The 22,959-nt window shown below is 37.7% G+C and overlaps 1 protein-coding gene across 2 annotated transcripts; it reads left to right on the forward strand.

The window, feature by feature from the left end:
* The first annotated feature begins 1,519 nt into the window (after positions 1–1,519).
* On the forward strand, positions 1,520–21,958 carry LOC146457395 (cyclin-dependent kinase 17-like). Of its 2 annotated transcripts, none has more exons than XM_085091975.1 (21): positions 1,520–1,649; positions 2,203–2,396; positions 6,738–6,850; positions 8,804–8,998; positions 9,456–9,512; positions 10,012–10,046; positions 10,241–10,320; positions 11,086–11,180; positions 12,254–12,316; positions 12,702–12,763; positions 13,588–13,649; positions 13,776–13,836; positions 14,399–14,458; positions 15,026–15,116; positions 15,821–15,884; positions 15,973–16,021; positions 16,185–16,227; positions 18,293–18,383; positions 18,472–18,549; positions 19,307–20,537; positions 20,796–21,958. In XM_085091975.1, the coding sequence occupies exons 2-20, from the start codon at positions 2,288–2,290 to the stop codon at positions 19,342–19,344; spliced, it is 1,446 nt and encodes a 481-aa protein (XP_084948101.1). In that variant the 5' UTR covers positions 1,520–1,649; positions 2,203–2,287; the 3' UTR covers positions 19,345–20,537; positions 20,796–21,958. The 2 variants fall into 2 exon arrangements, with proteins under 2 accessions (XP_084948101.1, XP_084948102.1); XM_085091976.1 differs by having other exon boundaries at positions 19,310–20,537.
* The last annotated feature ends 1,001 nt before the right edge of the window (positions 21,959–22,959 follow it).

The raw sequence follows: 22,959 nt of genomic DNA on the forward strand, positions 1-22,959 counted from the left end.
CAATCAAAATGTTTTGGCTATGTGGTATGAGCCTTTTAATAAGCGCCGCCCTCAAATAAGCGCCGCACAGGAGACACGAAAAATTAAATAAGCGCCGCGGCGCTTATTCGAGTAAATACGGTAATTTTAAATTTCATAAACAAACAACCCAGCACTCGACCCGTGGGGAGATCAGTTTAGTGGAAAAAAGGAATTTCATTCCTCCAAAAAAAAGCGCCCTTTCTGAATGACAAGTGAACAGATGTCAGAACATTTCCCTTCCTTAATTGAGACCCGGGGGTGGTGGTTTGGGGTATTCAGTGGATACTGGGGTGAGCAAGCGCGGTTCACCCGCCGTGATTGGGAAAGGCGTCGCATCTCGTTTAGCCGGATTTTGCTAGCCCAATCCAGGTCTTGAGTGTTAATCCTTTTAATGAAACAGACAGAAGTCCTCGCCAGTGAACCTCGTCTTCACATGTCCGCTGGGTGCCCATATATACTATATATCAATTTTTAACTTCAAATTCTAATTTTTAAACTACATCAAATCTTACCTGTTTCTTATTTCTCCAAATTTTACTACTCTTTTGAGAAAAAACTATCTCATCCCAAATATATCTAAAAATCCCCCAAAAATTTACAAAATACCCCAAAACATTGATTTGTGTTATGAACAAAGGGTTTTTGTATTGCTTGAAACGCGAACGAGATATTTCCGTCGTGAAAACGGCTTTCAGGTGTACCCCCTGGGGGTACTCCCATATATGGGCTGTATAGGTACGTGCCGCGGAATAGGGTATGATCTTTGAGGTTCTCGGTCCTAACAAAGGGTACCTTTTTTTACCCTTTTGAAACGGTATTCCTGGTGTGGTCCTTAGATAGGGTAGCTAAATTGTATTATCTAATTATGGAGTGTGAAAATGCCCGCCTAAACGAACGGGATTTTTTTGGGGGGCCTTAAAAAGGGTATAGTTTTCGCCTTTGCAGTCCTTAAATAGGGTTAGGTTTCAAGGAACTTCGCGGCACACTCCAGGAGCCCATTAATCAAGAGCGCTGATTAATGCAAATTTTACATTGTATCGTTGTATTCAACCTGTCAAATACTTGTAGAGCCGGAAATGGTCGAGTTAAATTGCAGTAAAGTACGAAAACGCAAATGCAACTCTGCAAATACTGATGACAGTAAAAATAGAAACGAAAACGAAAGCAAAAATAGCTTCCGTGCTCCAAGGTCCTACAAATTGTATTCAAGAAACACAACATGTGATATTTTTTTTTGGTCACGTCACTTGCATGTGATAAAATATTCTTACGTGACAAGATTTGAAATTTTTCAAAATAAAGTTTCCGGCGCACCCCAGGCGATATGCAGGAATAAACAATGCCCTTGTTCTCTGAGACTTTTAAATTCCAGTTCAATTGTGTTCTTGGGTTTGAAATGTACCTCAATTATTTCACGGTCATTTGGAGAACAAAAGAAAATAACAGGGACTTGTTCTTTAGCCAATCAAAATCGAATGCGATCGCCATAAATTCAGCTGTCAACAGTGTTCGCTTGCAAGGCTCTGTGGGTAATTCAAAATGGCGATTTCTGGGGCAGACGAGATCCGAAGCGTTTTCAAACATGACTTATAAACAAAGACATCATAACTCGCTTTGGTCCTCGAAAGGTACGTGAAAATGCCTTAGCTAACGCTTTCGATGTAAATCAGGATGGTGCTTAGCAGCGATCCTTGAATTTCTGCTTGATTGCTGAGTTTGGGGCGGGCTTCTAGAATTTCGCACCAAGCTAAGAGTGGCAAGAATATTTTTTGTTGCCTAATCGATTTCTCCAAGTCCGTGGACAGGAAATAACATTTGCACACACCCAAAGGATGCGAAAAAAGCCACAGTTAACGTCAATCGCTAAGCACAATTTGCCAAATTATACACCAGAAAAGACCGATGCCAAGGAAATTTTGCAAAAGAAAAATTTAATTTGTAGATGCTAGCTAGCTTTTAATACACATAAATGATGCAGTTTGCACCGTTTAGCGGCCTCAAGATATCAACCATGAAATTAATGTACTAGAGTACCGTATAATTTTTTTACTTGGACGCAAGTTGCGTTGAAATCAGACGAGATTGCAGTCGGTAGTGTAAGGAATTTCCTATTAAATCGTAGAGGACATGTGACATTGAACTTTTAATATCCACCGTTCATACTGTATTTTTTTCTTGTAGACTTGTGCGGCGTCACTACGAAGCTTGTCGTCTGAAGCTGAGAAATTAAACGATGTATGACTTGGAACTGTAGTTTTGCCCAGGGATGAGGAAAATTAAACGAGCTCTTTCATTAAAAGGTACCAAAGGAACAGACGAAACTCTGTCTGAGCTCGCCGAGCAAATGTCCTTTGAAGTTAACGGGAAAGACAGCGGTAAGCTAAATTTCGTGTTTGTATTTCGTCTAATATCACATATGTTTAATATATTTATGTAACTAGTAAAGTGTCTTCCTTCATTGGCTATCGTTCCACTGCCCGAACATTTTTTCTTTAACTGTATGCAAACTTCAAAAATAAAACTTTCACAGTAGTGTAACAAGCGATCCTCCCGTCTAGACATCAAATGTTTCGAGCAATATATTAGGGGTTAACTTCAACCGTATCCTATAATTCTTGAAGAGTTTAGAGCAGATGCAGCCCATTTTAAAGTATACAAACAACATACAGAGTTCGATCTCTTTGCCAATATATATGGGCTTGCTCTATTTTTATGTTTTTTATTCTCAAGCTTCGATTGCTTGTAAAATTTGTGTTCTTCGTGTTTTCCGAGTCAATGTCAAAATGCAAGAGAATTGGAAATGCGGCAACATCATGTTTACGGCTTTTACGCTTGATTAAACAGAAAATTGAATTTCTCTTATCCCTTAATCTTGGCCATTGTTGCTTAACCTTTGTGAATTTACTTTGGAGTGTAGTTGGCATTCATTCTGTGTCGGCGTTGTTAAGCATTTTCTCACCATTTACCTGCTCTAAAGAAAGACACCCTTGACAATCAGAATTTTCAATGGTTACCCCGGCTTCTTTGAGCATTTGCATATATAATTTTCAGTCAATATTTGTTGGGCATTGAAGTTGCAAAGGTAATGAAGTCAAACGCTGTCATTCCTTGCGAAATCGGAGTTGCTATTCGGCTCTCGGAAGGTTAAAGGTCTCTTCGAACGAACATATGTACCATGTCAAACGATTTAACAAGTTTGCAGACGAGTCGTATTTTAATATACTTGCCAAATTTGTCTCACTGCGAAATGTAACACAGCTGAGTTTGTGCGGAAATAAATACGATCACATCAACATGGTATACACTTTCCTCTACTTACAGCATTTAATAATCTCTTCTTTGATGTGCGTGTAATGGGCATCTTTTTTCATCCAGTTTCATGATGACCGTAAGTCTACTAGTGCAGTTAAATGAATAATTTATTGTTGGAAGGGCTTTTTTTTGTATAAATGCTCATTATGGCTGAAATCTTCCCCATTCTAACTTCAAATTTGGGAGATGAGCTATGAGATGTCGGTTTGTTTCGTATTTTTCATGTTTATTTAACAAGTTTTTGCTATCACTTTTCTTTGTAAAAATGGTTCAATTATTTGAAATTGCATTGAGAAGATTACTGGAAAAATAAATAAACATGTTATTGTTTCAGACAAAGTGCTATGTCTTTGCCAGAAAGTAAGACACAAAAAGAATTTATTAAGTGTTTTAAATTTTTAAATATATCTAAAAAAAACGATATACGTACATATATGGATTGATTGAATGATACATGCATACATGTATATACACTTTCGTTAATAAAAATCTGTTTGGTAGAATACAGTTTGTGTTAAGAGAAGAGAGCCATTAGCATCAAATTGTTTGAACATGTTCATTCAGCATTTAAAGTGCACTTCCTTGTTAATTATCAATTAAAGTCAAGGCATAGAACTCCGGTTGGATGTTTTTACCCTCTTATCTCCAACAGTGACTGATATTTGTTCTTTAGTTACAATTTCGCCACTTAGTCAAACATGTACACGTACAGGTGTAGGCAATGAAATGATATGAAATGATCAGCAAAGATTAAAAGAAAACATGATGTTGAAACAAATTTTCCCAAGTAATTTACCATAAGAAATACAGTTGAACCTCCCTTTATGACCACCTCTTGTAAACGACTACCTCTCATTAGCGACCACTACTCCAAAATACCAAAAGTTGTCAAGTCAAATAACTATAGATGGAACGTCGCGTTGGCGACCACCTCTCGTAAGCGACCACTTTTAGAGATGATTGTTTAAAATTTTTAATTGTTTTTAACCTCCCGTAGGCGACCACTTGACATACAATCTGCTGTTTCTCTCTCCGGCGGAAATTGCAAAATGTGTAACATATTGGCCCACATCATTACAGCGGACGTCATATTAAAATCTCGCAACCAGCGCTACCGGAAGTGTCTCCTGAAATAGCTTAGCATTGAAACAATTGATAACATACACATGCACTATAGTGTACACTGAAATAAACTTTAATCAGGTTGAATCCCTTGTAGGAAAGAAACTCTCTTATCGTGTTTATGCATGACTGGTAATGACTCTCTCAAACTTGTATTATTCAACAAAAAAATTGTGGCGATAAAGAACGTCAACTGGATTACTGTATGTAACAAACAAACAAACGCAAAAAGTTGTTAGTAGATGTTTTACGCTTGAAATGTAATACTGCAAAAATGCTGTTTACTGTTTGCTCCTAAATCAGGTAGTCTAAAGAAAAGTTATTACTTTGCGTTTCGATAAGCACTGGCAAAAGGGTTAGCTCTCCGCAATTACCATATAAAGGGTCCATATACATACATACATTACATTACATATACATACATTATCCAAAATTTAGACCCCCTGTGGTCTGACCTCTAGTAAGCGACCACCTCCCATAAGTCACCAAATATCCTTGACATTATGGGTGGTCGCTTACGGGAGGTTCAACCGTAGATGGAGAACAACGAGAGAATATACATGTTGATACTGTGGCTTACAGTCAGTCTACGTCGTGCATGACAGGTATTTCCAAGAATGAAATTACTAACATTCAAATTCCTCTTTGTAATGTCCGCCATTTGAATGGAATCTTGAAGATTTCTCTGGAAATCTTTCGGAAAAAGAAAATTAATATAGTTGGGAAACAATAAAATGTAAGGAAAATTCAGAGTTTTATACCATCAATAAAAAAGGGAAATTTCCATGGGAACTCTGAAATCTCGCTGGCGATGTTCAAAACTAATTTCAAAACTCCATTCAAATTTTACAAATTAAATACTCTTTGTGTGTGATGTAGATTGACTGTAAAGGGTTGATACTTCTGTGCAGTTATCAATGACAAATTACCCACAACATTTAACAGTACACAATCATGAATAATATGATAATTTTTAAACATGTTCCTACAATACAACTACCAGAGCTTGGAAATGCGAATATATTTTTATCAACAGTTTGTATTTCATGTACTTGTAAAACACTTGATTTAATTTTGTTGATCCTGTATTTGCATGTCTAATATTATTTTCTTACATTTACATTATTTCTGTTGCTTAACTGTAGTTTGTCTATCTCTTAGTGTGTTTTTTCAACATTCAGAGACATCAAGCATCTATTATGCAGGGTCTATTTTCAAGCTGCTATTTACCTAAACTACCGCAAATAAAATAGACTGCGAGCAGTCATACTTTTTTCCTCAGATCTTGAGTGCAAAGTGACAGTAAAATTATGCAAATTAGAAAAGTGAACGAGAAGGGATTCGGGAGAGGGAGGAAAAAGTACTTTGTTCTTGCTTCCCTTCGTGCCCGCGTTTCTCGCAGCCTCACCACTTGCTAGAACCATCGTACGTTGACTCGTGCACTGAAAGGCACTGCTTGCGGTTGACAAATAAAATTACATCAATTGTCAAACAGTTGTTTCACTAAACCTGGTCGCTTACTGGAAACAGAAAACAAAAGAATATGTCAAATTTTTGGCGTAAAAAGTGGTCGCGGTCCCTTAAAGAATTTGAGTGGTGGTCGGTTATGAGAGAGCTCTTGGAACAGTATTTAACTGACAAACAAAATGGTTGTTTACGAAGTGGTCACTTACGGGAGGTGGTTGCTTACGAGAAGTGGTCACTATGAGAGAGTTGACTGTATTTGAAATGTATACAGTCGACTCCTGATAACTCCAACCCTCGCTAACTCGAACCTCCCGCTAACCCAAACCAATTTTTCTTTCCTTTCAGGTCATTTCATATACATGTAATTTTACCCTCGATAACTCGAACTCCCGATAGCTCGAACCATTTTCAATTTCCCTTGAAGGGCGAGAGTTATCGGGAGTCGACTGTATCTAGTTATAACATACATGTACATTTATAACCTTTTATGAAATATTACACCTTTTTTGCCTTACTCATTTCTGATCATTGCATATTACATGTAAGTATACACAGAAAAGAGCCATGCACTTTTAGCTTTCTGTTGTCTCTTTCAATATTTAATGGCCATACTTTTGACATTTGGCAACAATAAATTGGGACATGTGCACAATAGGAATGGCAATGTTTATGAATAGGTGACAAATTCCTCTATGGATGTTCCCTAGCTCAAGTTTCTAATAAATGACAAGTTTCGCTAACATATGTTTTGGAAGTTAGTTGTCATGATTAATGCATTTCACTTGATAATAATTTTGTTTTGCATTGTTCTTTAGGTTATGATCACCATAATGGACCAGTGAAAGATGAGTTTGAAGACGGCAATGGAATAGAGTCAGCTCAAGCTGATTTTCATCAAGTCCCCATGAGAAAACCAAGATCAAAATCGGTAAAGTGCATGTTTCTTAAAGGGGCAGTGTCAGCGATTTTTTGTATTACTTTGAATAGCCAAAAAACCTTATTTGAGTCAATGGGATCATCAAAATAATGGTTCTGTTTTGTTAACGGTAACCTTAATAATGCACAGAAACTAGTATTAATTATCTTTGGCTGGGGATGGCTTGGATGGAAATGGATTGGCAAATTGCAAATTGGCCATTTTTTTCGAGCTCCTCAGGGCCGAGTTGTTCAAAGCCTGATTACGCTAATCCTGGGTTAACGTGAACTTTGATTCGAGTATATTTACTAATCTGTAAGGCTTCGTCCAAAAGATTTTTGTTCCTTAGTTTTGCCTTAGACTTTCCTTTACCATTAGCTTAAAATGAGCCTTTAAAATCATTTTTAATGAGCGAGGTGAAAACCTCGGTTAACTTTTAATCGGGGATTAGCGTTAATCGGCTTTCGAACAACCCGGCCCTGGGGTGTATTGTAGAGTAGTTGTCAAAAACTGCTTATAGCTTGTTCTTCCCAGGATAATTCCTGGATATTTCCTTCCCAGTGCTGTAACAGCAATTTTATGTCAGAAAAAAGGTTCTTTGTCAAATATTTGAGCCATTTTGATGAAAATATAGCAAAATCGCTGTGACAGTGCCCCTTGAACTTCAAGTGTAGTCATTCCGGGGGTAGAAAATTAACAATAACTGATCAATTTTGTTGAGGGTAATCCATTATTGTTATGATTTGGGGTGTTACAGTGCATGCAATTTTATATAATTATGTTCACTTGTGGTTTAATTTTTCTTTTGGTTTAAAATTTTTCAAACTTGTTTAATTTTTATTTTCCTTGGTGCAGTATTCTTTACCATAAATCTGAGACAAAGGGGGATCAAAGTCAAACTGGTTTGAAAAATTTTCAACCAAAAAACTTTTGAATCACAACATCTACACTAGTCACCAGTTTGATATTAAATAAGTAAGTAAAAATCAGTGATAAAATCGAATGACATTTCAACATTATCATGATGCCATTTTTAAGTCAAAATTATTAAGAATTAGCTGTCGGAAGTACGTAGTTTACTGAAGATTGACATAATAAATAATAACGTAATGTCATAAAAATAGTTTTGCTCTAATTGAGTCAGATCGGATATTAAGAGATGATGTCAATCCTCTTACTTTTTTGTTAATCTTGATCAGTGAACTATTTGTCTGACAGTTTATTGTATCATTTTGAACTTGAAAATAGTGTCATGATGACTCTGAAACATTGCTTCAATTGATTTTTTTATTGGTTTTTACCTTCTTATGTATTACCAAACCTTTGCTCACCAGTTTGGTCAATCTCAAAAACAAAATTTGCTCTCCTTGAAAGAAAATTAATTTGCAATCAGACATTGATGTTCTCTGTGAAGTGTGCTTGGCTAGTAAGACAAAACAGGGAGTTGGAACTTTTCACTTTGATCATGTACTTCTGATCTAGAGTACAAGGAAGCTACATACCTTCTACTGCTGGTTGGAGGCAGGGGTGGGAGGGGGATGGAGGTGGGGGGGGGGGGGTTGGGGATGAGGCTTGAACTAGCACTTTTCCTGGTACTGCGGGTTTTGTCTGAGTGCAATATTTTAATTTGTCATTTTCCCAGGCAGGTAGTTTTTGAAAGCACTTGTTGACCAAAGGTATATTTGTTAGTTACTAGCTGTAATTTTCAGAATACATGCATTAAATGTACACGTGCATGGTGCACATCTTCGCCTTCTCAGATACTACATGTAGCAGCAGCCCCATAACTTGCAAGACTAGTTTAAGTCTTTTCTTATTTCTTGTAAAATTACCTCTGTTTGACTTAGATAAAAGAGCATGAAGCATTTCAACAAGACATTTTCTAACAAGGGAAGAGAAACTAAGGAAGACTGAACAATAATTGAATTCAAATACAAAATGAATGTATATGTGACTATTTTTCAGACTATCTCTGCTCCTGGCAACTCCAACAAAAGGCTCTCCTTGCCAGCCCTTCATTATGGGATGTCGCTGAATGACATTTCAATGAGAAAAAGCCCTGCCCACAGAACAAGAAGTTCCACAGATTTCGTGTCATCCAAGAGTCCTCCGTTTGGCAGTGAACAGCATCTTAGTCGGCGGAGTAGACGAATGTCACTTGTAAGTGCTTAAATTTCTTAGGATATTAATTTTTTCAAGACTGCTACATTGTACATTAATTTCATTGTCGAAACAAAGACTCGAAAAAAAATCCGAGTCCCAGATGGGATGCAAACCCGTGACCCTCCGTGATCTAGTCGGATGCTCTAACCACTGAACTACTATGAGACTCAAATTGTGTAGCCGCACGATGCGGTTCCAGTCGATACCCACAATTTGACCCTTGCTCACCATAGAGTCTCCAGTAGCTCAGTGATTAGAGCATCCGACTAGATCACGGAGGGTCATGGGCTCAAATTGCATCTGGGACTCGGAATTTTTTTTTTCCGAGTCTTCGTTTCTCCCTATTCACATTTAATATCCTGTTGTTGTTGTTTCTCCGTTAAGTACTTCATTGTCAGATGGTTTAAAACTTTATTATTAACAATCTACATGTACATGATAACTCTTTTGACAGTCTGAACTTGGTTATGGGAAAATGGAAACTTACATCAAGTTGGACAAACTGGGAGAGGTGAGACAACAATGCACACTTTTGTTGGTAGATTTGTGCATAATTTTTTATATATGAATTTGTTTAATAAGAGGTTGGTGGAATCTCTTCAAGTTCAGCTTTGTCAAATGATTTTTGTAATTAATTTTATTGGATTTGTTTAAGAGTAATCTTGCATTGCACAGATCTGTACATTTAGACTTGAAATGTTTCAAACACAAAGCCTGATCCTTTTAAGATGGAGATCGCCTATCTAGAGCTCTGCTCTTCTTTGTGAATATGCAGTATAAGATATATAAAAGTAAAATGTCTTACTGTGTGAATTAAGTTGACCAGTAGGATTTCACTTTAGAAGTTAAAAACCCCTTTTGTTACTCGCATGAATTACTAGTTAGCTCTAACTATCTCCTGAAAGAGTGTACATACTTTACAATGTACACAATGTACATGTACATATACATACTGTAGATTAATTACTAACAGTTGTAATAATTTGTGAGTTGATTTTTTTTTTCACTAGGGTACATATGCAACAGTATTCAAGGGAAAAAGCAAGTAAGTAGCATAGGACAAAAGCTTTTTCAAATGTTAAGATGTTTTTAATAATGAAATTTCTAATGAGTGCCTCTAGTCTTATATCTCTTAATCTAGATTAGAAATTTCTTATGTTTGAACAAAAACAGTTGTTTGATTGTTATTGTGCCTCAACATCCTTTAGTGTTAACGGAAACTGTTTTAATTTGTTGCAGACTGACAGATAACTTAGTGGCATTAAAAGAAATAAGACTAGAACATGAGGAAGGAGCTCCCTGTACGGCCATTAGGGAAGGTAAGCGACTGAAGTGTGGTTACGTAGTGGTTAACACATAGATGTCTGATCTGATGCTAAGTAACTACGGTAGTTTGATTCAAAGCCTAACCCATTTGTTGCTATCAAGGTATTTCCTAGTCCTTAAACAAGAATCTTTGCTGAACTTTATCTCTCTTTGTCCATACCTGTGTATAATTATCCCTTTCCCAACCAAGAGTGCCATATGGCACAAGACGCAATTATGAGCTCAGTATTTGGTCAATTTGTGGGAAACTTGCACAACCAAAAGATCTTTGAAAGATCTATAAATTGAAGGCATAAAATCATGCCCCCCTCCTATATGAGACTTGATTTACCGCCCCTCAAACTTTTGGATTTTTTTTCCTTTGTACGTTAAGGGTCCAGTTGATATCTTACAACAAGCAATGCACTGAGAGCTGTACATTAAGCTATAGTTTGGGGGGATACCCAGTATGTACAACGAATAAGAAAATTTTCAATGTTTTTCTTCTTTCGTTTTGGACTTTTCTCACTCTGATATGTGACCTCCTCCATCTCTGTTGGTGTGATTTATAGCACACTCCAGAAAATACCTTTTAAATGGTATATCACATGTGGTCTCCCAGTTCATAGTTAGCGATAAATAGAAAAATTCGCCATTTCCCTCGGATGGGAAAGGGTTCAATCCATGGCTAGTTGGGGGATGGGGTAATCCTTTGATTGACTAGCGTGCCTTTCAGGGGGAGTAGCATAACAAATTGTGTTCTTTTATTTGCTTTACAGTTTCCTTGCTGAAGGATCTAAAGCACGCAAATATTGTTACTCTTCATGACATTGTACACACGCCAAAGTCTCTGACACTAGTGTTTGAATATTTGGTGAGTAGGCAACAGTGGGAGTATGCCACCCATATACAATGTGTAACACTGCCACATTGGGCTTTAGATAATCATACATGTCCAGGAGAGATCTTGACGTGTGAATTTAAAAAGTTTTAAGTCATGACAGTATTAGAAAGCATGATTTGAGCAATGTTTTAGACAACAACAATGTACATGTAATGGATGCTTCCTTTGCAATACTGTAGCTAGGTTTAATGTTTAGTTATTTTAATTATATATTTGTATATTGTAAACTATACAGTCGGACCTCTATTAAGCGGCCACCCTGGGGACTTTGAAAACTGGCCGCTTAATAGAGGTTGGCCGTTGAATAGAGGTATCGAATACAGCCCTTTACTGACAAAATAATAATTCGGGACTTTGGAAAGTGGCCGCTTAATGGAGGGTGGCCGCTTAATAGGTGGCCGCTTAATAGAGGTTCGACTGTATAGTTATATTAGTAGAGGTTAAGTTTAGGTGTCCCCTATTAATAGGGGGTCTTCTCTCGGCTATTTTACTTAACACATAAATACTCAGAGTTACATTTTTATCTCCGCTTTGCACATACATGTAGGTTGTTTCATAAGCTTCTAAATATAGGGGTTAGAGCTAAGAAATTTTTAACAGTGCTATAAAGAAACTATCTTTAGATTAGAGCGGTTTTCAATTGATCGAGTGTTGCAAAACCAAAACTAAAGTAAAATCTCTGGCCAATCACAACAGCTGTAAACAGCATTAAGTCAATCAGAACTCAAAGCAAAACCATGAATTGTAACCTGCGTCAACCGCGGGAAAACGCGTGCACCCAAGGCACGATTGGTTTTGGTTTGGCAAAGTAAATGGCGTGAACTTTGCCAACCAATGATAGAACCTAGTAAAACAAAACCAAAGCAAATGTGAAATTACTTTCGACACTCAATTGAAAACCACTCTAAGAGTGACAAATGTAATTATTTTGTTCCGAGGCATTAAAGTGGAAATCAAGAAAGAGTAGACAATGAAAATTAAAAATTATGAGTTGTAGCTATGGTTTAATGAAATGACGAATCAATATGGTTATTTTTCAACAGGAAAAAGATCTCAAGCAGTATATGGATGACTGTGGGGGAATTATGAGTATGAACAATGTCAGAGTGAGTAATCCTTTTTGGTATTAATAATAATAATAATAATAATAATAATAATTTTATTAATTTATATAATAATTTTATTAATTTATATTGCGCAAGTATCAATATAAATTTTCAATTGCGCATTACAATATGATCATGAAACAAAAATAAAAATATATATAATATATTTAATTATTATTTATATAATTATTATTAATATAAATAATATTATTACTAAATATATGATATATAATAATAATCTTTTGTTGTAATATCATTACATGTCAGGTCCATTGTTTGTCAACAGAAAACATGTATACATGTAGGTCTAAACAGAAAAGAGTTTAAGGAGAATGATGTTTTAAGCTGTAAAGAAATATTTATTATATATTTTCCTTTGTTGCAGTTATTCCTGTTCCAGTTGTTAAGAGGTCTCCATTATTGTCACAGCAGAAAAGTTCTCCACAGGTAATTACCAGGGAAATTGAGGGAACTGTACAAGAAATTATAGATACTGTATCAAGAACTACTGTTACAGTTACTGCAGACAGACACATGCAAACATTTAACCATGGTCCATTAAAGATAAAGTTTCCACTTTCAGAGCTCAAAGCTAAGAAGTTTTTTGCAAGTCTGTGAGTGTACTAAGTCATGTTAATTAATTATGATTTAGGTAAAAAGTTTCAAATTTTTTTTTTAAAGTGAAGCACGTGGAGACTGACCAATCAGCACTGTGTCTCAGTGTGTTTATTGTTCGAATGCAGATGTATGTGACATGCTTCACTCAAAAAAACTTGAAACTGTTTTTAGTAAATGATAAATAAATTAGTAAACTCACAGACTCAATCTTGTACATTAAATTTACAAATATATTAAATGTATAAATACAGAGAAATGCAACTTCTTTTACTAAATAGACTTGACCGTGGGTAGCAAAAGCTTATCGAAGCGGGCAGAGTGAGACAAGAAGAAGATGTACAATATAAATTAAAGACTAAAAGAAATAAGGGAGTAGAATATACTAAGAGAATGAAGTGATTACTTTCTGAAAGACTCAAAAAAAATCATCTTTGAGGTTTCAAAATGAGAACCTTATCATCAATGAACTTTTCTTGATTTTTTTTTAATTTTTATGTTTGGCCACGGTTAATGCAAAAACAGATTAGCTGAAACAGATCAGACACAGACAGGAAGTTAAGACATGTATACATAGCAGATTATTATTATTATTGTTATTATTTATTTTATTTATTTACAGTATTTATTTGTTTATTTTTTGTTATAACTTGCAGAGATCTCAAGCCTCAAAATCTGTTAATAAATGATAAAGGAGAATTAAAATTGGCCGACTTTGGTAAGTTTCAGAAATAATTTTATTTAATCAAATGAAATTTTTCTTCTTCATTTTGTGGGTGTAGTCTTACACTGGTCAAACTGCATGACTATTAAAATTTAATTTAATTTTTCTCTCTTTATCAAGGCCTTGCCAGAGCAAAGTCAGTACCCACGAAGACATACTCTAATGAAGTTGTGACGTTATGGTATGTTATTAGAACTTTACAGTCAGTTTATGTCAAGCACGACCAGTATTTCCAAGAACAAAATAAACATTCAAATTCCTCTTTTAACGTCCGGCATTTGAATGTAATCTTGAAGAAATCTCTGGAAATCTTTTCAAAAAAGACACATCAACTGAAAAAGAAAATTCAAAATACTTGAGAAACAAGTATACCTGTGAAACAATATTCATTGCCATTATTATTGTTATTTTGATTTTAAATACTCAATGCTGTCTAATGTAAAGAAAAATTTGTAGCTTTGTACATGTACCATAAATGAACTAGAGAAATTTATACAGGAGCTCTGAAATCTCACTGGCAATGTTCAAACTTCAAAACTCCATTCAAATTTCAAAAGTACTGGTCACGCTTGATGTAGACTGACTTGCATTATGCGCATAATTTTTCTGTTTTAGAATATTTTTCATGAAGTAACAGATAGAAAATGATTCTTAGTCAAATCATTAATTCTGATGTAATGACGTATCAGTGCACTACTCCATTATTGCATGCAAGAAGTCACATGATTTCATTTGGTTTGTAGGTATAGACCACCAGATGTACTCTTGGGTTCAACAGAGTATTCAACGCAAATCGACATGTGGTAAGGAAGCTTGACTTCCATTAGTAGATGTATCCATTTAGATTCAGATGCCCAACATCATGCTTATATCAGAAACATGTCTTGAAAATACATTTAAGTCTTGGTAGGAGTAAAGTGATCATCATTTGAAAAAAAGTACCTGTAAATTACCACAGAAATACAAGCAAGGTATGAGCAGCCCAAACCCTGCCATTGTGCACCTGGAGGGCTGATAATGTGCCGGACTGTTCCTTTAGGCCACCATCCACTGATAAAAATTAGCCAGGTTACATGTACTGTATGTACCTATGGTATCTACCCACCAAAGCTAGTTGATTGCACACGTTTTTGGCCAACTTGGATAAATTCCATTAACAGTGTAAGCTTATTCACAGGCAACCGCCTTACCCATACAAGATCATCAAATGTAGCACTACAAATAAAGTCTTAGTTATAAATTATACTGCACTGTAAAAGTTATGTACACGTAACTTTTCGTTAAAATAATTGTACATGTATGTTCATGTACGCGTTGAACAACTAAATCTGGCAGTTAGCAAATCTGTGATCTGGTGTGTTTGTGTTTAGGGGGGTAGGATGTATATTCTTTGAGATGGCAACAGGCAGACCTTTTTTCCCAGGATCCACAGTTGAAGATCAACTCCATCTAATTTTTAAGGTGAGTGAAATTTGGCCTAGCTACAGGTATGTAAACAATGTTGTATACCCTTCTCCTTCGTGGGAGCAGGGATGGCGCAGTGGTGAGAGCACTCACCTCCCACCAGTGTGGCCCAGGTTTGATTCCCCTACTTGACCAGTGCCATAAGTGGGTTGAGTCTTTTGTTTGTTCTCGACCTTGCTCTGAGAGGTTTTTCTCCGGGTACTCTCAAAGACCAACATTTCCGAATTCCAACTCGATCTGGAGAGTGTTCCCATACTACATGTATAAAGCGCATTTGATCATCTCTTCATGGAATTACATGTATGAGCTATACAAATTTACACATTTGTTTTTTTTGGTCTTTGATCATTCGTTTACTCATGCGTCCATTTGTTTATCCATTTAATCGTTACACGTAGTTCATTTTTTATCATTCACTTGCTTGTTCACTTCCTTGTTTGTTGGTTGGTTAGTTGATTCGTTCGTTCGTTCGTTCGTTCGTTCGTTCGCTCGCTCGCTCACTCACTCACTCACTCACTCACTCACTCACTCATTCATCATTCGTTCGTTCGTTCGTTCGTTCGTTCGTTCGTTCGTTCGTTCGTTCGTTCGTTCGTTCGTTCATTCAACCATTTCCTTGATATTCAGTCATTTGATTATTCATTTGTTTGTTAATTTGATAGTTAATTCCTTCCTTTCTTCCTTGTTTCCCTTTTTTCCAGATTCTAGGCACCCCAACAGAGGAAACGTGGCCTGGGATCTCAACCAACGAAGTGTTTCTTTCAGGTAATTTTTTAAAATTCTTCATTTTACATTTGATTTCATAGAAATCGCAACACATCTGACTTCATTTCTTTGTTTGTTTTCCTTACAGGAAGATTCCCTTATTACCCAAGGGAACATATTATAAATCACTGTCCAAGGTACAGATATTAAAACTACTAAAACTAAAATTCAAAGAGTCTGAACCTTGAGCTGACTCTCTGTCGTAAGATTGACAATATTATACAATGCAATACAATAACCTTTATTTAAAGAGGGAGGCATAATAACCAACTGCTTGTTACTTCTTGATTTTTTTTGTAGACTTGATAATTCTGGACTGGACTTACTTGAAAGATTTGTTGAGGTGAGCTATTTATTAATTCAAAGGTTCGATTTAGACAGTGTAAATTTGTTGTACGGGAAATGCTGTGTAACGACATAGCATAAAACCAATTGAAAGTGTGGCCAATCGTAACAGATGTAAACAACACAACAAGCCAATCAGAATTCGAAGCAAATACATGTAACTGGCGCCAAGCGCGGGAAAACGCGTGCAGCCAAAACACGATTGGTTTTGGTTTGGATTCCCATTGGTTAATGAAGTGGCGTGAGTTTTGTTAACCAATCACAGACCTTAGTAATGCACAACCATTACTTTTGACACTCAATTGAAAACCGCTCTGACTGTCAGTTTGTTTCCCCAAAACACTTATTGGGCGATTCCAGAAAATATCCATACCATACCACGGACGGCTTTTAGGATTTCCGAAGGGGAGGGGGGGTTCACGATTATGGAATTCCGAAGGGGAGGGGGAGTTCACGATTATGGAATTCTGAGGGCATGGGGGGGCCTTTGCTCGTTTTTTAATCAAGGAAATGCTGTTTTCGAAGTTTTGATTCGAAAGATTAAAGTACAATCAAGCATAATTATGTGCAGCGTACTGGTAGCGATCGCGCGTGTTTCCATTCTCAGCTTGCGAAACAGCGGCCGAAAAAGGTGCAATCCTTTAATATCGCTTCCTTCACTGTTTATTACTGGGTTAAGTGGACAGGTAGTCATCTTTGAGAGGAAGACACGGTTACGATTTGAAATGAAGAAAACGTGACATCGCCTTTTGAGATTCGATGATCTCGATATTAAATATTTATGCAAATTTGTAACGCTACGCCAAAGATGTAAACAAAGTCTGCTCAAAGGCAAGCGAGCGGCCACGTTGAAGTTTCCCCGGTTCCTTGCCGAATTTTACCGTAGACGTTGTACGTTTTTAAAAAAGGAAATGCTTTTTCCGAAGTTTTCATTCGAAAGATTCAAGTACAATCAAGTATAATCTTGCACAGCGTACTGCTTGCGCAGCGAAGATATTTCAGAAGCGATCGTGTTACATTCCGCGAAAAAGCCGCAATCTTGTCCACGTGCTCCGGCGTAAGAGTCGATCGATTGGAAGGCTGCTCTTGTATGAGGGTTAATGACTGCTACTTTTTTCAGTAACATTTTGTAAATAAAGTAGATAATTAGAAAACAGCAACGATGTATGTTACTCGTGAGGGACTCGGGCACGTGGAATCGAACATTCAAGACGCGCATCACATATCACTGATAAATTTGCATAAAGTTGTTTTCAATGTAGTTGACAATCGGTAATTTTCTTCTTCCTCGCTAAAAGCGTTTGAAATAGTTAATACTAGGTATTCGTAATGTGGTAATTGAAACCACAAGTTTTCTCTTGATAGCGCCTGGAATCACAGATACAATTTTATTTAATTGAATTTTTGGTTCAGAAACTGAAGCCGACTGAAGCATGGATTTTGTGCGGGTATAAAACAAGGGGTGAAAAGAAATAATTTTTGTTTTCATCCAATGCGTTGTTCTAGTCTCCTACTTTTCCTAAAGGAGTTGAATGGCACAAGAAAACAAAGAGGAGTAAAACTGCCGTAAATGGTGTTTATTATTATAGCCAAATTCGGACTTGAAAAGAACATTTCACGGCCTGGCCACTAGCGGTAGGTTTTTCTTGTTGCTGAAGAGTAAAGCTTGTCGCCTAGCGCCGCTAGATCGCAGCCCTGAGGAGGCATAAATTCATGTTCGTTTGTTCATATAGGCGTTGCTAAAATCGAAAATGTACTTCCCAGAAAAACCGGAAATTCTGAAGGGGAGGGGGGGTTCACGATTATGGAATTCTGAGGGCATGGGGGGGGGTAACTCATTTTGGAATTTCCGAAGGCAAGGGGGGGTTAAAACATGGAAGCCGTCCGTGGTTGGGTATGGATATTTTCTGGAATTGCCCATTCACAGGGGCCAACTTAGGTAGGGATGGGTGAGACGGGAGGGGGGGGAGGGGAGGGGAGGGCTGAACACTGCTGGAATTGACTGCTGTGAGGAGAATTAAGATGCTAACTGTTGTCATCCTTTTTATGTCCATCCATTTTAGTTTGTTGTTAAGGACAGAATATCAGCCACTGACGCCATGAAGCATGACTATTTCTTCTCCCTGGGCAAATCTGTTCGAGAATTAAAAAATGGTGAGTTCACTCTCGTTGTTACATGTTATGTTGACTGGCTTTGCTCTAAGGGGAACTAACGAGTCATCTGTTTTGTTTGTTGTTTTAGTCGAGTCAGTCTTTGGTATAGATGACATAAGGTTGACAAAAGATCCCGGGTATAGACATGTTGGAAGATCGAATTTGGGTGAGTCAGTTGTTGTTGTTGTTTTTTGTGATTGGTGTTGTTGTCCACTCGAATGAAAAACTTGAAAAGAAAAAAAAATGACTTTCTTTAAAGTAAAGAAATTGTTATTGTTGCTAGTGTTCAACATCAAGCACTTTCACTACCTTGAAAAGTTCGGCATTCCATCCACGGGCTCACGAACAGCAAACAGCACCACATCAAAGAAGTACTCAGTAGCTTTCATTTGAATGAACACATTTTTAAGTAATGTTTAGAATACGAGCAGCAGTGTTTTATCGCGCCGAGTGGTTTTAGACCCGATAAAACACGTGCTGCGAATTTTTTGAACGGCTTCAAAAACATTCCTGGAAAAGCGTGTGTCAAGAGAGTTCATAACAATGACGCTTTTGTTAACGTTGGAAATTAGCATACGAGAAAAACATTAAACACCGCATACTAATAAGGAGGAGGTTTTAACGGGTTGTAAAACCACTGCACGTGATGTTTTATTGACCATTTGATTGGTCAATGGGCTTATGAATTATAAATGAGTTTTTGAAAGATAGAATACGATACAATACTTTATTATTAATTCTCCCTGAGGGGTTTTCAGAATTAATTTACAAGATGTATATATAATACAACTAAGAGTAACGATGTAAAGTATTTTGAACAGCTTGTGTGCACTGTGATAAACATCACCGCAGGAGAGTTTTACCTTTCATTTGAATTTGCAGACTTTGGGATGTCATTAACAGTAAACTTGTTTTCTTTTCAGCAGGTCCTACTCGACGGCGGCAAAGTATGTTATTCTAGTCGCTACTGTACTTCGTCCACAAGAAGACGTGCATAGACGTTTTCGCGCGGAGTCTGGTACTGTCAGTGTGTCTTGGGGCTGGTTACCCATGACAACGGACGTGGAAAGCTGTGCAATGGCATTTGTCGTAGTTACTCGTAGAAGCTGCGTTTGATTAGTTTTATATGAAAAAGAAAATTCTTACCAAGAACATATCCTCTACTTTTAATATTTTTACAGTCATCTCCCTTTATTGCGGACACACTGGGGACCGCGCGTTAGTAGGGAGCTTAAGTAAGGACGGCAGCAACGGCAACGACAACGCCGCAAAAAGCCGTCCTCTGCAAAACAACAATGAGAAATGACCACATTTAAGGTGTTTTTGGAGAACGTGAACACACGACGGTGAATTTTACATTTTCTTTTTTAACTTGTATGCTACTCCTACCAATTTGGTTCCTGGATAGTTCGCCATTTTTGTAAAAGTTGAGCAAGTTGAAATAATCGCGAAGAAGCACACATGAAATAAAGATATATTTTCAGGTGACGTTTTCATTGCCGTTGCCGTCGTCGTTGGTTAAGCTCCCTAGTGTCCTTAATAGCGACATTTCATAAAAGCGAGAATCTATATCAGTCAAACGGGGATTTAACTGCTGGTCATATTATCGGGATATCCGTAATAGCGAGGTATCTGCAAGGCGAGAGTTGACTGTAGTCACTGACTAAGAGGCAGGCATTTTAATTTATTGTTAATTGGAAGCACGATTTTCAGACGCGAGAGTGCATGAAGGTGTTGGTTAGATTCAGCATCGTTCAGACTAGGTGCTCGTGCCCGGTTCTTGGACACGGCCATTTGTCTGAACAAAGCTTTTTGTCGGTGCTTGAGCAAAAATCTGGGCACAGTACCCTAACCTCGTTCCCAGTGTCTCTCCTCTTCACGTCCCACTCGCTCCCTGGGAACGAGGTTGACTGTGCCCGTGCACGTGCAGCGCACATGCAGTACCTCCAAGGGTAGTACTGTACTACTGTACTCGGGCACCGTTCGGATACTGGTGTGAACAGGATGTTGTCAGTTCCCGCGCTTTTTCTAAAGCCTCCCTGCGAGACAGTAAACAAAATGACTGGCGCTAAATTGACGACCGAGAACACGATTGCTCCTTTGGCATGAAGGAGTCTGAACAACTTCCTTGTCAGTGAGACAGGGCCTTGGCACGTGCACCAAGGGTGCTTACCATTTACGCAAACCACCCGGATGGAAATTTTCGGCATGAATACGGAATGATTTAGCTTGTCTTAACAGAAGATGGATAACATGCAAAATGTATGAACATCAGCTGTAAATCCCAAAAGGAGTAATAAAAAGGCATCACTTTGACCTGAAGACCATAATTTCAGAAGTACTCCAAATGGAATGATGCGTACTATTTGATTTTCCAACTGGAATTTCCGGGTTTTCCATGTAAATGGTAAGCACCCCTAGTCTCAACAGGGTCTTAGACAATTTTGACAGTTTTTGGTGTACATGTTTGCTCTCTAGACAGGCTAGGCCGTCTTGAGCTTTTATGTTCGTCCTTCACGTTTGTAGTTTAAGGAGGCCTTCACAAGGAGAGCTAAAGTTTACAAGGGTGGGGGGGGGGGGGGGGGGGACAATTGCCAAACGTTCCAGTATTTGCTAACAAGAGTTTGCAAACTTACCTCAGCTCGCCGTGTGAATGATTTTTCAGAAAAGCAACCTAAGAGTCAATTTATACTGTGCAAGGTTACGGTTTTAGTAGACAGAAAAACTGTTTTTTATAAATGTTTTTGGGAATGATGGGAAATTCACGACATAATTTAATAGGCCGTTTTTGAGTTCATGTGAATCTTATTATGAAAGCGAGGCTAGGTGCAAGGCTTTTCATATGAAAATTAGTTTTGTGAGCATATGAAAAAAAAAACTTAGCCTCGCTTTCATAATGAGGTTCAAAGCAACTCGGAAATGGCCTATTCACAATTGTTCTTGACACAGACCGAAACGTCCAGAATCCGCGAGCTTTATAATTTTATATGTATTTTTTTCCTTTTCAATTTCTTTACTTTGCCAGTTATTTGATTGGGCTAAGACTATCAAATGTATAAAAGACAGTTTGAAGATTTTCTTCTCTGCTGTCAGGAGTATAAAAGTATTGAGGTATCCGTAGTCTCCTACTCAGAGATTGTTTGCCTTGTCGCGTCACGCACTCCTGTCACGTCACGCACGCCTGTGTGACGTGACGAGCCTAAGAACCCCTGCGTTGGAGGCTAAGGTACCCGATGCTCGAATCAATTGTAGAAATGACAAATTGTAGAATTGTACAAAGTTTTGTTTTGGAAATTCTTTTTAAGTGATAGATTGTTTATCATGTTCGATATAGCAGTGAAAAGATTGTAGAGTGGTAGTTAGGCTAAACACGTTTTCAAAGAGATTTGTAATTAATTTTATTCATTTTACTCCGTACTTGTTGTAGGTGGAATCAGTCTTCTTCGCGATATGTATCATAATTCTTTAATTTAATTTACAAATGACCACTTATGAAGCACAATAGATATCACAAGTCCATAATAAGCAAGGCATCAACAGTTAATAAATGCTGTATCACCAGCTGGTCAATGCAATACGGCGTCGCGAGACAGTAAATGCGGTATCATGATCAAGAGCCTTGGTTTTTTTGCGTTTTCCTTTGGTGTGCCAATAGATGGTTTGCATTACCGCCATGTTGGTGGACAAAACAAAAGAAAATTAATTTGTTCACTAAGTTTGCATAAAAATGGCAGGTAACTCCCTGGGGAGAAAAATCTAATTGTTCCTGCCCACCAACATGACCGCCATGACGTCACATACAAAAACTTCAATATACAGACTCTGACTGATGTTAATGTTAGGCCAAACCTAGCCTGCGTAGCAGTCGTTTCCGTTTCCTTTGAGCACGAAAAGACGCGCGAGGGCATTGGGCAAAAGAGAGCAAAAATTTTGCCCAATGCCCTCGCGCGCTTGCCCCGCCTGGCTAAAAGGAAATGGAAACGACTGCTACGCAGGCTAGGCCAAACCCATTTGAGACGCAAATTCTGGGCGCTCATAAGCTCTCACCCTAGCGCTTATTTTCCTCTTTTTACGGCAATAGCCTATTTTGCAGTTCTGTCCTAAGTGACCTGGCGTTGGATTGGAAGCGAGGCTGGGGGTTACCTTGTTTTGATGCAAACCTCGCTGCTTTTCATAGGTAGACCATGCTGTCCTTATGCTAACTAGTTAGCATTTACATGTGAAAAACAGTGAGGTTATATCAAAACAAGGTCACCCCAGGCCTCGCTTTTAATGCAAGGCCAGGTCACTAGGCACAGAACTGTAAAATGCATGGCCTGTTCGACCTCGTTCCAAAGGACACTGGGAACGAGGTTGGATACAATTCTGTCGCCTTCAGTCGACTTAAGGATGGTGCTTAGTTTTGTTACTGCGCATCTCGAGATACTTGGGTTTCCTATGGATGGTGCCTACTAATACAGGGATATTTTTATTTTCTATGCGGAGAAAGCAGAACTTAGCAAGTGCTCTTGGTATCCAAAAAGAAATTTGGGGTAACCATGCATTTTTTAGAGATACGAAGGCTTCAATTGGGGGG

This window comes from Pavona decussata, unplaced genomic scaffold (genome assembly GCF_977016875.1).
Source record: "Pavona decussata unplaced genomic scaffold, jaPavDecu1.1 SCAFFOLD_244, whole genome shotgun sequence".
Classification (NCBI taxonomy): Eukaryota; Metazoa; Cnidaria; class Anthozoa; order Scleractinia; family Agariciidae; genus Pavona; species Pavona decussata.